Source organism: Rattus norvegicus, chromosome 5 (assembly GCF_021556685.1).
Source record: "Rattus norvegicus strain SHRSP/BbbUtx chromosome 5, alternate assembly SHRSP_T2T, whole genome shotgun sequence".
Classification (NCBI taxonomy): Eukaryota; Metazoa; Chordata; class Mammalia; order Rodentia; family Muridae; genus Rattus; species Rattus norvegicus.
In genome coordinates, this window is record NC_141538.1 from 133,032,317 (window position 1) to 133,047,995 (window position 15,679).

Genomic DNA, 15,679 nt, shown 5'->3' on the forward strand with positions numbered 1-15,679 from the left:
CCACTCAGAGCTATGAGTTTTCCTCTTAGTCTGGCTTTCCTTGTATCCCATAACTTTGGGTATGTTGGCCTTCATTTCATTACATTCTAAAATGTCTTTAAGTTCTTTATATCTGTCTTTACCTAGTTATCATTGAACAGAGAGCATTATTTAATTGCCATGTCTATCAGGGCTATTTTTGGTTTTTATTGTAATTGAAGACCAGTCTTGGTCCATGTTGATCTGATAGGATTTATGGACTATTTCAATGTTCTTCTATCTGTTGAGGCCTATTTTGTGACCAATTATATGATCAATTTTGAAAATGATACTATGAGGTGCTGAAAAGAAAGTATATTCTTTTGTTTTGGTATTAAATGTTCTAAAGATATTTGTGAAATTCATTTGGTTCATAACTTCTTTTAGTTCTCTGTCTCTCTGTTTAGTCTCTGTTTCCATGGTCAGACAATTGATGAAAGTAGGGGCTTGAAGTCTTTCACTATTATTATGTGAGATGCGTTGTATGCTTTGCACATTAATAAGGTTTCTTTTATTAGTGTAAATACACCTGCAATTGGAGCATAGATATTCATGATTAAAGGCTCATATTGGTGAATTTTTTCTTTGTTGCAAATGATGTGTCCTGCATTATCTTTTTTGATGACTTTTGGTTGAAAGTTGCTTTTATTCAATATTACTATAGTTATTCCAGCTTGTATCTTGGGACCATTTCCTTGAAAAATTGTTTTCCCTGCCTTTTACTCTGAGGTAGTGTATGTCTTTGACACTGAGGTGTGTTTTATGTATGCAGCAAAATGCTGGGTCCTCTTTCCATATCCAGTCTATTAGTCTATGCCTGTTAATTTGGAAATTGAGTCCATTGATGTTGGGAGATATTAGGGATCAATGCTTCTTTTTCCCTGTTATTTTTGTTGTTAGATGTGGAATTATATTTCTGTGTCTCTCTTCTTTTGTGTTAGTTGAAATTAGATTACTTTCTTGCACTTTTTGGTGTAGTTTCCCTCCTTGTATTGGAGTTTTCAATCTATTATCTTTTATAGGACTGTGTTTGTGGAAATATGTTGTGTATATTTGGTTTTGTCATGGAATATCTGGCTTTCTTCTTCTGTGTTAATTGAGAGTTTTGCTCAACATAGTAGCCTGGGCTGGCATTTGTGTGCTCCCTTAGGGTCTGTACCACATCTGCCAAGGATATACTGGCTTTCACAGCCTCTAGAGAGAAGTTTGGTGTAATTCTGATAGGTCTGTCTTTATATGTTACTTGACCTTTTCCCCTTCCTTTTTTAATATTCTATCTTTGTTTTGTGCATTTCATGTTTTGACTACTATGTGACAGGAAGAATTTTTTTTCTGGTACAAGTCTCCAGTCTTAAATCCTTGCTTCTTTTATTGTGGGAAATTTAATTATATTCAACGGAATTACAAGCAATGCATCTCTAATGGCAATAGTTGTTCTAGGTATCAATCTGAAAATGGTCTACTCTAAGGTATGTTCATTTAATAAGGCAAGTGTTCTCTTTGGCACAATGAGTATAGGTCCAAGAAAGATCCCCAAAGCCTTTTCCTTCAATCAGAAAATGGATTGGGTACATATCTGGAGACTACACAGCACAAAGCACAGGCCATTTGGCTCTTGTAGACTGGAACAAATAAGCAGGCAGAAATATTTCAATGAAGAAATGAAAATCTAATCCATGCTACTGTAGACAGTGCTATTCTAAACTTTCCAATAAATAAACACCATACTCTATCACTGAAAACCTCAAAGATATAATAATAACTAATTGTATTTATGATCTTTTGCTTACAGATGCTATAGAATTGTTGTTGGAAATAATTGAATTGACTGTTCGGGTATCAAGTATGAATCCAGGTATGGTCAAGAAGACTTCAAAGGTGAAATCAAACTGATTATCTGTGAAAAAAATAGAGATTCAATTCAATATAGTTAGTAGGATTGCTTAGTTGGTTCTTTATGTCTTGCTCTAGGCCAATCTGGCCCAGGAAAAATAGGAGTGTTTGGAAGTACGATAAAAAAATAATGTGTTAATGTTTAGCTGTTGTTGATCAGAGTCCAAAATAAGGTTGCAAGTAAAAGTTATTGAAATAAAAGGCTTTGTAGAAATAGGAACTTATGTAACTATGATATGACAGAAACCTTGGTACTCAGAATGGTCACTTTAACAGGTTTATACTCAGTTGATAGGAAGTGGAAAGTTATCAGAGGAAAAAAAACAAATTGTGCGATGACTTAAATGTATGGGATCAGAAGGTCAAAAGTGAAAGCTAAGGCCTTATGTCACCGACATGCCCATAAAAATATGGGGAAGGGACCTTTTACAAGAGTACAGTACACAGGTTAATAATCCGGTGATCCAAGAGATAGCCCATGAGGAAATTAAAAAATAAATGGTGGATGCTCCACGGGAAGATATTAACATATGTCATCAAAAACAATCCCAGGATTTGCCAATTGTCCAAACACAGGACATAACAGGAACTACAATTCCAAAATTAAAGGGGGTGCCAAGGATGAAATGCCAAGAGGCCTACCCTGAAAACAGTTACCTCCAAAGCCTGTAAGTGTAGATCAATGGCCCTTGAAAAAGGAAATATGATAGGAGCTTGACCATCTGGTACAAGAACAACTAGAGGCTAAATATATAGAATATTCTGCCAATCTCCATAATGCCCTGCTTTGTTTGAAAATGAAGTAGAAAAATTGCAAATATTGACAGATTTAAGAGCTGAGGATAGAGTAATTGAATGAACATATACATTACAACCACAAAATTCCTCTACCTTCTTTATTATCTAATTATGTGATAACAATTGATTTTTAAAATTGCTTTTTTTGCTATCCCTGTTGCTGAGCATAATAGAGGACATTTTTTTCTTGTACCTATATATACTAATTCTTAACACATAAAAAGGTATCAGGAGAATGTTCTTCTTTTTGAAATGTTAAATAGTCTAACTCTATGTCAATATATTTTGTACAATAAACACTCTAAATAGCTTATAGATAATTTCCTCAACCTATTAGTTCTAACAAAATGGATGATAGACTGCTGGGTGTTTCTGACACAAATACTTCGGGGACAGCCTTTAAGGAAACACAAATCACTCCACTATGCTGGCTGTGAAGAATTGACATACCTCAATTCAAAGTGATTATTCATGGGAGAGTGTATGATGTCTGTGAACAGATAATCTGAAACATACATGCAAAAATATGGTATATATTCATGGTCATATTGAATCCAGCTAAAATAATAAAATTGTCACTTTTAAGACATAGGGCGAATTCAAAAAACATTAATATTTTAAGTGATGTAATTCAGAACTGCAGATATGATTTTTCACTTTGTGCATTAGAGAGTTTAAATAGATGGTTAGTTCAGAGATTAAGACTGTAAACTTGCGATTTCCCATATTTGGATATAGGGATCAAGTAAGAGCTTCACAAAGGAACCCTCTTTTGGAATAAATGTTTACAACCCAACCCACGTATTCAATGAGAAAGAATAAGAACACATGGTGACCATAACGGAATATTTAGATCAATACTGATTTTCAGTACCATCACTGAAAAGTCATAGAAATTATAATATTTAGGGAATAGTGTGTATATGAACTGCAGAAAACTGGGAAGACAAGCAAGTAAAAGTGAGTTTTTATGAAGATGCATTGCATAAAGCTATGGGACATGGAAACACACGGGACAATGTAGGTCTCACAGAACTAAAGAAACAGTAATATAACTATCCATTCAACATGACCCAAGGCAATACACAGACACAAGTATAATGGGCTGCCTCATGGGAGACAAGAAGAACCCTTATGTATCTTCAGCCATGAGTTCCATAATTATCAGATATTGGAAGACAATAGCAAAAACAGATAGGCATCACCAAGTAATTCTGTTATAGAGGAGGTGGTCAGTGCCCAGGTTACAATGTTGATTATCAGTCATTTGCAGAAATTCAAATATAAAGATAATTTGATTCTGGATTGGAATAACATTATTTATGCTGATCCCTACAGTGGGATGTGACCTTTGAGAGGTGGAAAAGACTGACTGATCTGAAAGATTTACATTGTTATTTAGGTTGAGTTCTTAAAAAGCTAATTCGATCAAGTTGGGATATATAAAGGACAGGGTAGATAAAAGGGTCTGCTAGATTCACCAAAAGATGAATGTGACAGCTGGCATGCTAGGGATATTTTCACAGAAATATCAAATACTATATACTAATGAGCTTATAGGAATCTTTAAAGCCTGACAAAGAGTTCTTGGAAAGCCTAGTTGCTAAATGAGCATATTGAAATTATTGAACTTTTCATGGTAAAGTTCAGGAATTCCCTCCTAGCACTTGTGGTGTGTGTTTCTTCAAGGCAAATAAAGATATGAAGTGGAAAGGTTTCATCCATCATCTTTCAGTAGCCAGATAGATTTGATGAAGGAAAGAAGATGTGGAGCAGCTAAGGTAATGTTAGGACCAGTGCAGTAAGATCAGCAAGCTACAACCTCTTGGTCCTTCTTAAGGCCTCTGCAGGAATGAGCAGCACAACATGGAAAAGACTGAGGACTGTCAAGATGCAATAGCAGGAGAGTCCCTGCAGTAACTGCACCCAAAACATTGGAGACTGGAAAACTTACAGAATACAATCGTATTGTTTACAGGCAAATGCATCATCTTTCATGTTCATCCATTTAAATTTGCTTTTCTATTTAAAAATTGATACAAAGTTTGACATTTTTACATGCACTATACACATTTGTCTAATGTTTCCCTGTTAGTGTTCTTTAATGCACATATACCAATTGAATCTTCCTGAAGTGGGCAGTCGTGAGTCTTCTAAGATACTGTCCACCCTCTGTAAAAGACATCTCACTATGTAAGGAATTCAAAGACCAGGTTTGAGATGGCAGAATTACCTGGAGCAGTCTTCAAAGTTACATGGCAATGGTTAACAATGTGATGACTTCTTGAAATTTAACTCTCTTGCTATTTAGTTGCCAACTGCTTCTTGCTTCTATCAATTACCTTTTACTGATAGCAGGAGGGGAAATGAAACTTAGTTACTCTTCTTCTTTTCTCTTTGTTTCTGGGGGCCTCAATGGCCAGGCTAGATCCTTAGTTAGATTTCATTAAGAATTCAAAAGCCAGAAAAAAAAGCAAGAGAATGAAGGAAAGAAAAAAGATGAAGGGAAGGAAGGGGAAAACATAAAGAGGAAAGAAGGAAGGAAATGAAGTAAGGAAGGAAGAAAGCATGAAAGAAGGAAAGAAAGACACAAGGAGACACATAAATACTGGATGAAGGAGATAAGATTACATCACAAATTTATAGTTGCTCATTATTTTTGTATCTAATTGTTAATTGGTCACAATTTTAAAATAATTTGTCTATACAATGAGTTCATAATAAATTTAATAGCCAATATTATATACTATGAGGCCTAAGGTGTTACAGCAGAATTCTTTACATGCCCTTTTCAAGAGACAAATCATCTGCCTTGTGACTCATCGCTTTCAAGTATTGCAGAGATAAACTAATTCAACATTTATTTTCTGTATTTTTTGTCTACAATAAACTGCCCCATTACTAGCTTAGAACCTTTAGTGACAAGATAGTGGCCTTGTTTCTAATCTAGGAATGTTATATCTGATGCTAATTTATTCCAAGTACTTTTTCTTTTCCTATTATAATTAGCATGAGACCTGTGATGATTGGCAGAGCTCTATCTGCAACATTTATCATATAAGAGGCTTAAGATTACTTGTATCATCATAGAATTTCTTTAAAATTATTATCTGGGTTTATGAATTTAAACTTGATACATTACCACATCAAAATAAACTTCCATGTTGAGTCTGCAGGAAACCTGCCCAATAGGGTAGACTGATACACAGGGATCATCAGGTTATGTAATAGAGGCAGTAAAGGCATAGTAGTAGCAAATAGCAATCATGGGATGAAGTTTCAGTGAACCTTGCATCTCAAAGCACACCAATCACAGCCAGGAAAAATGGTGGGCCATCTCAAGAAACAATTACTACCTTAGATTTTCCCATATGACTTCTGTCATAACTCTAACTCATAAGTGTGTTGTTATAGATTTGCAAAAGCAGCCATGAAAAAGAAAACGATTGGGGTGTTCTTGGCAAGCCGACATTATGGATCTAATAAAAAAAATCACTGGTAGGATCCAATTAGATAATAGGCCAAAATTTTCAATTTGATGGAGAAACTAACTTTATAGAAAGCCTCTGAAGCCAAGGAAGCCATAAATCCTCACAAAAATACCTAGGCTATTACTATTGTTGTTGGATAAGCCTAAATTAGATTATAAGACACAAGTAAGATGTTGAAAGTAAGAGAGGTTAGATGAAAGAAAAGCTTAGAATGGAGCAACGATGAAATAAAAGAGCCACCAAAGTATGAGGCTAAGCAGAAAGAGAAATTCATTATCAATTGACATATGGGAAATGGCCTGGAAAGACAGATATATTCTCTTACAAGACGTAGGGAAGCATTCATTGTTTCTGGTATGTTGTGGGGATATTCTCTGCTTTACTCCAAGGGGAATATTTTGTTTTATTCTTTTCCTCATCAAATGTTTTGTTTCAATGAAAGAGTTGGAAGAATGGCTGATTAGTTTGAAATATTAAGGGTGGAAATAGAGGGATTTGAGAAGCAAAAAATGCCTGAAATGAAAAAAAAAAAAAAAAAACAAATGGGGACACTCAACTTCCTCTTTTCTAAAAGGACTACAGAATATCCAATGGATCAATAGAAATTATCCTTGCTGTTGGAACTGGAAGAAGCATCAGAAAACAAAGATCAAAAACGGTCAGTCTTGGTGACAGAGCTTCCCAAAGGAGGACAAAAAGAAAAGAAATTGGGTTGGAGGGTGGTAACTTGGAGAAACACTGGAAAAGAATGAGGAAAATCTCATAAAACTGCCTGTTTGAAAAGAAAGAGTTAAATTCACCCAAACCATGCCAACAAACTTAAAGGAGGGCCATACTGGGGATACAAGATGATCATCATTTTTCACAGTAGTTGTTTATAATATGCCTACTGATGGTATGCAACAAAGGTATGATGATATGGGAGGGCATCGTATAGAAAGGCTATATATAAGCCTTTTTAAAAGAGGCCACGATTTCGTATAAGGTGAACTTGCCTTAATTAAAACAAACTATAAATAATTGGGTTACCCAAAAGAGAATTAGCTTGGAAAAGATTGGCAATGACAGTACTAGCATTCATCCAGTTTGCATTCACAATGATAAAAATGGCAAAGGAAGAAACTTTGTTTATTGAACCATGAAGTAGAGACAGTAGAATGAAAATACTCAGATAGCAGTTGCTAGGTGAAGGGCAGTACACTGATATCTAAGGTCAGATGCAATTTGAACATGCTAACATAAAAAGGGCAATATTGCTTTACAGATTTAAGAACTCAGGGGAAATGTTCAGGAGGCATGAAAAGCTCTACCTCATTTACAAAGATTATAAATATTCTGGAGAATCCTTCACTTATTAAAAATATTAGTCTCAGCAGTGAACAAAATCACATTAGAACCAAATGCAAGACAGGTTTTGATAGGGACCTTGCTGTTTGCAGATGTGAATACCTTATGACAAACATGTTCTAAGACCATTAAAAGCTCAGGCACCACATATGGAGTAGTGGAGAAGGATCCAACTGATATCGGTTCTAATATGTACCATGCTAATATACTAGGTCATCCTATACCTAGAGATCTCAGATGTCTAAATGCCTGGCAATTTAGTTTTGGAAAACATGGTCATATGCAAAGATATTGTGACAAGCTGCTATAGGTCTCTGGTCTCAAAATGCCTGGTGCATTTACTGTGGGAAATTTTGTCATTTGCAACACAGTTGTGAACAAGGCATCTCTAAGGGTGATGGTTATCCTAGGTACAAATCAGAAAGAACCATACTCTTCAGTGTATGTTCATTTGATGAGGCAAATATTACCATTTGACAAATTAATATAAGTCCAATAGAGATACCCAAGGCTTTTTCCTTCCATCAGAAAGTGAAGTGGGTACCGAGCTGGAGGCCACACAGCAAAAAGTGCAGGCAATTTGCCTTTTGCCAGACAAGAAAAAATAAGCAGGCAGAAACACATTAGTGGATAAATGTAAACGTCATGCATGCTATTGCAGGCAATACTGATTTGGAGTTGGTAAATATTTTACTCTATCCCACAAAATTCGATGTTATAAAAATAGGTTATTGAATTTATGACTTTTTGCCAACAGGGACAAAAGAGTTGCAGCGGGAAATAATTGAGTTGATTCATCAAAGTCCCCATGTGAATTTGGGTAAGATCAATGAAGATTTGTAAAGACAATTTAATCCCAAGGTCTGAGAAAATAAGATATATAATTTAATGCATTAAATAATTTAATAAAATTAGTTGGATGGTACAGTTGCTGATGTATCCCTAGCTCTAGTGCAAAGCTTCACAAAGAGAAAGAATAGGAATGTTTGAATGTAAAGGAAAATATGTTAATTTTCAGCTGGTAATGAACAGAGACCAAAATTAAAATCGTAATTAACAGGTATTGAAATAGGAGGCTTGGTGAAAATTGGAGCTTATATAACTAGGATTGCATGGAAATAATGAAACTCAGAATCACCATTTTAAAAGATTTATATCCCATTCACAGGAAGTGGAAAGTTATCAGAAACAAAACAAATTGTGCAAGTAGTTAAATATGTGGGACATGAAAGTTTTGTTGATGAGATGCCCATTAATTCATGTAGAAGAGATATTTTTAATAATGGGCTACACTGATCACTGATTCAGGAACAGCCCATGAGGAAATTTAGGGTGAAATGATGGATGTTATGGGGGAAGGTATATATATATATATATATATATATATATATATATATATATATATATATATATATATATATATATTCAAAAACAAGCCCAGGCTTTGTGAATTGTCCAATTAAATGACATAAGAGGAACTGTTTCCTAAATTAAAGGAAGAGCTGTGACTGAAATGCAGAGAACACTACCATGAAAATAGGTACCTCACAGCCTGTAGGGGTAAACAATTAGCCTGTGGCAAAGGAAACATGTTATGATCTTGACCGTCTGGTACAAGAGCAACCAGAGGCCAAATGTACAGAGGAGTCTTCCATTCCATGGAAATCCCATGCTTTTGTTATGAAAAAAATTAGCAAAAGTTCAGAATTTTAACAGATTTTAGAACTGAGGAAAGAGTAATTCAATGAATATATGCACAGCAGCACTGGAATTCCTTTAACTCCTTTACTATCTAATTAATTTATAGTAATTGATTTAAAAGAATGCGTATTTACTATTCCTCTTAGTGAGCAGGATAGAGAAAGGTTTGCTGTATTGTCCCTACTTATATAAAATGCTTAACATGTAGAAATACACCAGGGAAATGTTCTTCTACTGGGAATGTCAAATACTCTATATCAATATTTTGTGCACCAAACGCTCAAAATAATTTTTAGATAACTTTCTTTTTTTTTTATTAACTTGAGTATTTCTTATATACATTTCGTGTGTTATTCCCTTTCCCGGTTTCTGGGCAAACATCCCCCTTCCCCCTCCCCTTCTTTATGGGTGTTCCCCTCCCCAACCTCCCCCCTTGCCGCCCTCCCCCCAACAATCTAGTTCACTGGGGGTTCAGTCTTAGCAGGACCCAGGGCTTCCCTTTCCACTGGTGCTCTTACTAGGATATTCATTGCTACCTATGAGGTTGGAGCCCAGGGTCAGTCCATGTATAGTCTTTAGGTAGTGGCTTAGTCCCTGGAAGCTCTGGTTGCTTGGTATTGTTGTACATATGGGGTCTCGAGCCCCTTCAAGCTCTTCCAGTTCTTTCTCTGATTCCTTCAACGGGGGTCCTATTCTCAATTCAGTGGTGTGCTGTTGGCATACGCCTCTGTGTTTGCTGTATTCTGGCTGTGTCTTTCGGGAGAGATCTACATCCGGCTCCTGTCGGCCTGCACTTCTTGCTTCATTCATCTTGTCTAATTGGATGGCTGTATATGCATGGGCCACATGTGGGGCAGTCTCTGAATAGGTGTTCCTTCTGTGTCTGTTTTAATCTTTGCCTCCCTCTTCCCTGCCAAGGGTATTCTTGTTCCCCTTTTAAAGAAGGAGTGAAGCATTCACATTTTGATCATCCGTCTTGGGTTTCATTTGGTCTAGGCATCTAGGGTAATTCAAGCATTTGGGCTAATAGCCACTTATCAATGAGTGCATACCATGTGTGTTTTTCTGTGATTGGGTTACCTCACTCACGATGATATTTTCCAGTTCCGACCATTTGCCTACGAATTTCATAAAGTCATTGTTTTTGATAGCTGAGTAATATTCCATTGTGTAGGTATACCACATTTTCTGTATCGATTCCTCTGTTGAAGGGCATCTGGGTTCTTTCCAGCTTCTGGCTATTATAAATAAGGCTGCGATGAACAGAGTGGAGCATGTGTCTTTTTTATATGTTGGGGCATCTTTTGGGTATAAGCCCAAGAGAGGTATAGCTGGATCCTCAGGCAGTTCAATGTCCAATTTTCTGAGGAATCTCCAGACGGATTTCCAGAATGGTTTTACCAGTCTGCAATCCCACCAACAATGGAGGAGTGTTCCTCTTTCTCCGCATCCTCGCCAGCATCTGCTGTCACCTGAGTTTTTGATCTTAGCCATTCTCACTGGTGTGAGGTGAAATCTCAGGGTTGTTTTGATTTACATTTCCCTTATGACTAAAGATGTTGAACATTTCCTTAGGTGTTTCTCGGACATTTGGCATTCCTCAGCTGTGAATTCTTTGTTTAGCTCTGAACCCCATTTTTTAAAATGGTTATTTGTCTCCCTGCGGTCTAACTCCTTGAGTTCTTTGTATATTTTGGATATAAGGCCTCTATCTGTTGTAGGATTGGTAAAGATCTTTTCCCAATCTGTTGGTTGCCATTTTGTCCTAACCACAGTGTCCTTTGCCTTACAGAAGCTTTGCAGTTTTATGAGATCCCATTTGTCGATTCTTGATCTTAGAGCATAAGCCATTGGTGTTTTGTTCAGGAAATTTTTTCCAGTGCCCACGTGTTCCAGATGCTTCCCTAGTTTTTCTTCTATTAGTTTGAGTGTATCTGGTTTGATGTGGAGGTCCGTGATCCACTTGGACTTAAACTTTGTACAGGGTGATAAGCATGGATCGATCTGCATTCTTCTACATGTTGACCTCCAATTGAACCAGGACCATTTGCTAAAAATGCTATCTTTTTTCCATTTGATGGTTTTGGCTCCTTTGTCAAAAATCAAGTGCCCATAGGTGTGTGGGATCATTTCTGGGTCTTCAATTCTGTTCCACTGGTCTATCTGTCTGTCTCTGTACCAATACCATGCACTTTTTATCACTATTGCTCTGTAATACTGCTTGAGTACAGGGATAGTGATTCCCCCTGAAGTCCTTTTATTGTTGAGGATAGTTTTAGCTATCCTGGGTTTTTTGTTATTCCAGATGAATTTGCAAATTGTTCTGTCTAACTCTTTGAAGAATTGGATTGGTATTTTGATGGGGATTGCATTGAATCTGTAGATCGCTTTTGGTAAAATGGCCATTTTTACTATATTAATCCTGCCAATCCATGAGCATGGGAGATCTTTCCATCTTCTGAGGACATCTTCAATTTCTTTCTTCAGAATCTTGAAGTTCTTATTGTACAAATCTTTTACTTGCTTGGTTAAAGTCACACCGAGGTACTTTATATTATTTGGGCCTATTATGAAGGGTGTCGTTTCCCTAATTTCTTTCTTGGCTGGTTTCTCTTTTGTGTAGAGGAAGGCTACTGATTTATTTGAGTTAATTTTATACCAAGCCACTTTGCTGAAGGTGTTTATTGGGTTTAGTAGTTCTCTGGTGGAACTTTTGGGATCACTTAAATATACTATCATATCATCTGCAAATAGTGATATTTTGACTTCTTCTTTTCTGATCTGTATCCCCTTGACCTCCTTTTGTTGTCTGATTGCTCTAGCTAGAACTTCAAGAACTATATTGAATAAGTAGGGAGAGAGTGGGCAGCCTCGTCTAGTCCCTGATTTTAGTGGGATTGCTTCAAGTTTCTCTCCATTTAGTTTAATGTTAGCAACTGGTTTGCTGTATATGGCTTTTACTATGTTCAGGTATGGGCCTTGAATTCCTATTCTTTCCAGGACTTTTATCATGAAGGGATGTTGAATTTTGTCAAATGATTTCTCAGCATCTAATGAAATGATCATGTGGTTGTGTTCTTTCAGTTTGTTTATATAATGGATCACGTTGATGGTTTTCTGTATATTAAACCATCCCTGCATTCCTGGGATGAAGCCTAATTGATCATGGAGGATGATTATTTTGATGTGCTCTTTGATTCTGTTTGCCAGAAATTTATTGACTATTGAGTATTTTTGCATCGATATTCATAAGGGAAATTGCTCTGAAGTTCTCTTTCTTTTTTGGGTCTGGTTTAGGTATAAGAGTAATTGTGGTTTCATAGAAGGAATTCGGTAGTGCTCCATCTGTTTCAATTTTGTGGAATAGTTTGGATAATATTGGTACATGGTCTTCTATGAAGGTCTGATAGAATTCTGCACTAAACCCATCTGGACCTGGGCTCTTTTTGGTTGGGAAACCTTTAATGACTGCTTCTATTCCCTTAGGAGTTATGGGGTTGTTTAACTGGTTTATCTGTTCCTGATTTAACTTCGGTACCTGGTATCTGTCTAGGAAACTGTCCATTTCCTGCAGATTTTCAAGTTTTGTTGAATATAGGCTTTTATAGTAAGAGCTGATGTTTTTTTGAATTTCCTCTGAATCTGTAGTTATGTCTCCCTCTTCATTTCTGAGTTTGTTAATTTGGATACACTCTCTGTGTCCTCTCGTTAGTCTGGCTAAGGGTTTATCTATCTTGTTGATTTTCTCAAAGAACCAACTTTTGGTCCTGTTGATTCTTTCTATGGTCCTTTTTGTTACTACTTGGTTGATTTCAGCTCTGAGTTTGATTATTTCCTACCTTCTACTCCTCCTGGGTGTATTTGCTTCTTTTTGTTCTAGAGCTTTTAGGTGTGCTGTCAAGCTGCTGACATATGCTCTTTCCTGTTTCTTTCTGCAGGCACTCAGCGCTATGAGTTTTCCTCTTAGCACAGCTTTCATTGTGTCCCATAAGATTGGGTATGTTGTACCTTCATTTTCATTAAATTCTAAAAAGTTTTTAATTTCTTTCTTTATTTCTTCCTTGACCAGGTTATCATTGAGTAGAGCATTGTTCAATTTCCACGTATATGTGGGCATTTTTCCCTTATTGTTATTGAAGACCAGTTTTAGGCCGTGGTGGTCCGATCGCACGCATGGGATTATTTCTATCTTTCTGTACCTCTTGAGGTCCGTTTTTTGACCAATTATATGGTCAATTTTGGAGAAAGTAGCATGAGGAGCTGAGAAGAAGGTATAACCTTTTGATTTAGGATAGAATGTTCTATAAATATCTGTTAAGTCTATTTGGCTCATGACTTCTCTTAGTCTGTCTACGTCTCTGTTTATTTTCTGTTTCCATGATCTGTCCATTGATGAGAGTGGTGTTTGACATGTCCTACTATTATTGTGTGAGGTGCAATGTGTGTTTTGAGCTTTAGTAAGGTTTCTTTTATGTATGTAGGTGCCCTTGTATTTGGGGCATAGATATTTAGGATTGAGAGTTCATCTTGGTGGATTTTTCCTTTGATGAATATGAAGTGTCCTTCCTTACCTTTTTTGATGAATTTTAGTTGAAAATTGATTTTATTTGAAATTAGAATGGCTACTCTAGCTTGCTTCTTCTGACCATTTGCTTGGAAAGTTGTTTTCCAGCCTTTCACTCTGAGGTAGTGTCTGTCTTTGTCTCTGAGGTGTGTTTCGTGTAGGCAGCAGAATCCAGGGTCCTCGTTGCATATCCAGTTTGTTAATTTATGTCTTTTATTGGGAAGTGAGGCCATTGATGTTGAGAGATATTAAGGAATAGTGATTATTGCTTCCTGTTGTTATATTCATATTTGGGTGTGAGGTTATGTTTGTGTGGTTTTCTTCTCTTTGTTTTGTTGCCAAGACGATTTGTCCCTTGCTTCTTCTAGGGTATAGTTTGCCTCCTTATGTTGGGCTTTACCATTTATTATCCTTTGTAGTGTTTGTAGAAAGATATTGTGTAAATTTGGTTTGTCATGGAATATCTTGTTTTCTCCATCTATGTTAATTGAGAGTTTTGCAGGATACACTAACCTGGGCTGGCATTTGTGTTCTCTTAGGGTCTGTATGACATCTGTCCAGGATCTTCTGGCTTTCATAGTTTCTGGCGAAAAGTCTGGTGTAATTCTGATAGGTCTGCCTTTATATGTTACTTGACCTTTTTCCCTTACTGCTTTTAATATTCTTTCTTTATTTTGTGCGTTTGGTGTTTTGACTATTATGTGACGGGAGGTGTTTCTTTTCTGGTCCAATCTATTTGGAGTTCTGTAGGCTTCTTGTATGCCTATGGGTATCTCTTTTTTTTAGGTTAGGGAAGTTTTCTTCTATGATTTTGTTGAAGATATTTACTGGTCCTTTGAGCTGGGAGTCTTCACTCTCTTCTATACCTACTATCCTTAGGTTTGATCTTCTCATTGATTCCTGGATTTCCTGTATGTTTTGGACCAGTAGCTTTTTCTGCTTTACATTATCTTTGACAGTTGAGTCGATGATTTCTATGGAATCTTCTGTTCCTGAGATTCTCTCTTCCATCTCTTGTATTCTGTTGGTGAAGCTCGTATCTACAGCTCCTTGTCTCTTCTTTTTGTTTTCTATATCTAGAGTTGTTTCCATGTGTTCTTTCTTAATTGCTTCTATTTCCATTTTCATTCCTTCAACTGTTCGATTGTGTTTTCCTGGAATTCTTTCAGGGATTTTTGTGACTCCTCTCTATGGGCTTCTACTTGTTTATTTATGATTTCCTGGAATTCTTTAAGGGATTTTTGCGATTCCTCTCTGTAGGCTTCTACTTGTCCTCTAAGGGAGTTCTTCACGTCTTTCTTGAAGTCCTCCAGCATCATGATCAAATATGATTTTGAAACTAGATCTTGCTTTTCTGGTGTGTTTGGATATTCCGTGTTTGCTTTGGTGGGAGAATTGGGCTCCGATGATGCTATGTATTCTTGGTTTCTGTTGCTTGGGTTCCTGCGCTTCCCTCTCGCCATCAGATTATCTCTAGTGTTACTTTGTTCTGCTATTTCTGACCGTGGCTAGACTGTAATATATGCCTGTGTGTCAGGAGTGCTGTAGACCTATTTTCCTGTTTTCTTTCAGCCAGTTATGGGGACAGAGTGTTCTGCTTTCGGGCGTGTAGTTTTTCCTATCTACAGGTCTTCAGCTGTTCCTGTGGGCCTGTGTCTGGTGTTTACCAGGCAGGTCACTTGCAGCAGAAAAGTTGGTCTTACCTGTGGTTCCGAGGCTCAAGTTTGCTCGTGGGGTGCTGCCTAAGAGCTCTCTGCGGCGGCAGCAACCTGGAAGATCTGTGCCGCCATTTCCGGGAGCCTCAGTGCACCAGGGTTCCAGATGGCGTTTGGTGTTTTCCTCTGGCATCAGAGATGTGTGCAGAGTG

At 36.9% G+C, this 15,679-nt stretch overlaps 1 protein-coding gene across 6 annotated transcripts in view; it reads left to right on the plus strand.

The window, feature by feature from the left end:
- Skint4l1 (selection and upkeep of intraepithelial T cells 4 like 1) overlaps window positions 1-15,679 on the plus strand; it is a 188,217-nt gene that overhangs the window by 88,117 nt on the left and 84,421 nt on the right. For all 6 annotated transcript variants that reach the window (XM_087551525.1, XM_087551526.1, XM_087551528.1 and 3 more), the window contains exons 10-12: window positions 1,811-1,873; window positions 6,775-6,858; window positions 8,305-8,367. In XM_087551525.1, coding sequence (XP_087407651.1) covers window positions 1,811-1,873; window positions 6,775-6,858; window positions 8,305-8,367 — 210 coding nt within the window. The remainder of the gene's footprint in view (window positions 1-1,810; window positions 1,874-6,774; window positions 6,859-8,304; window positions 8,368-15,679) is intronic.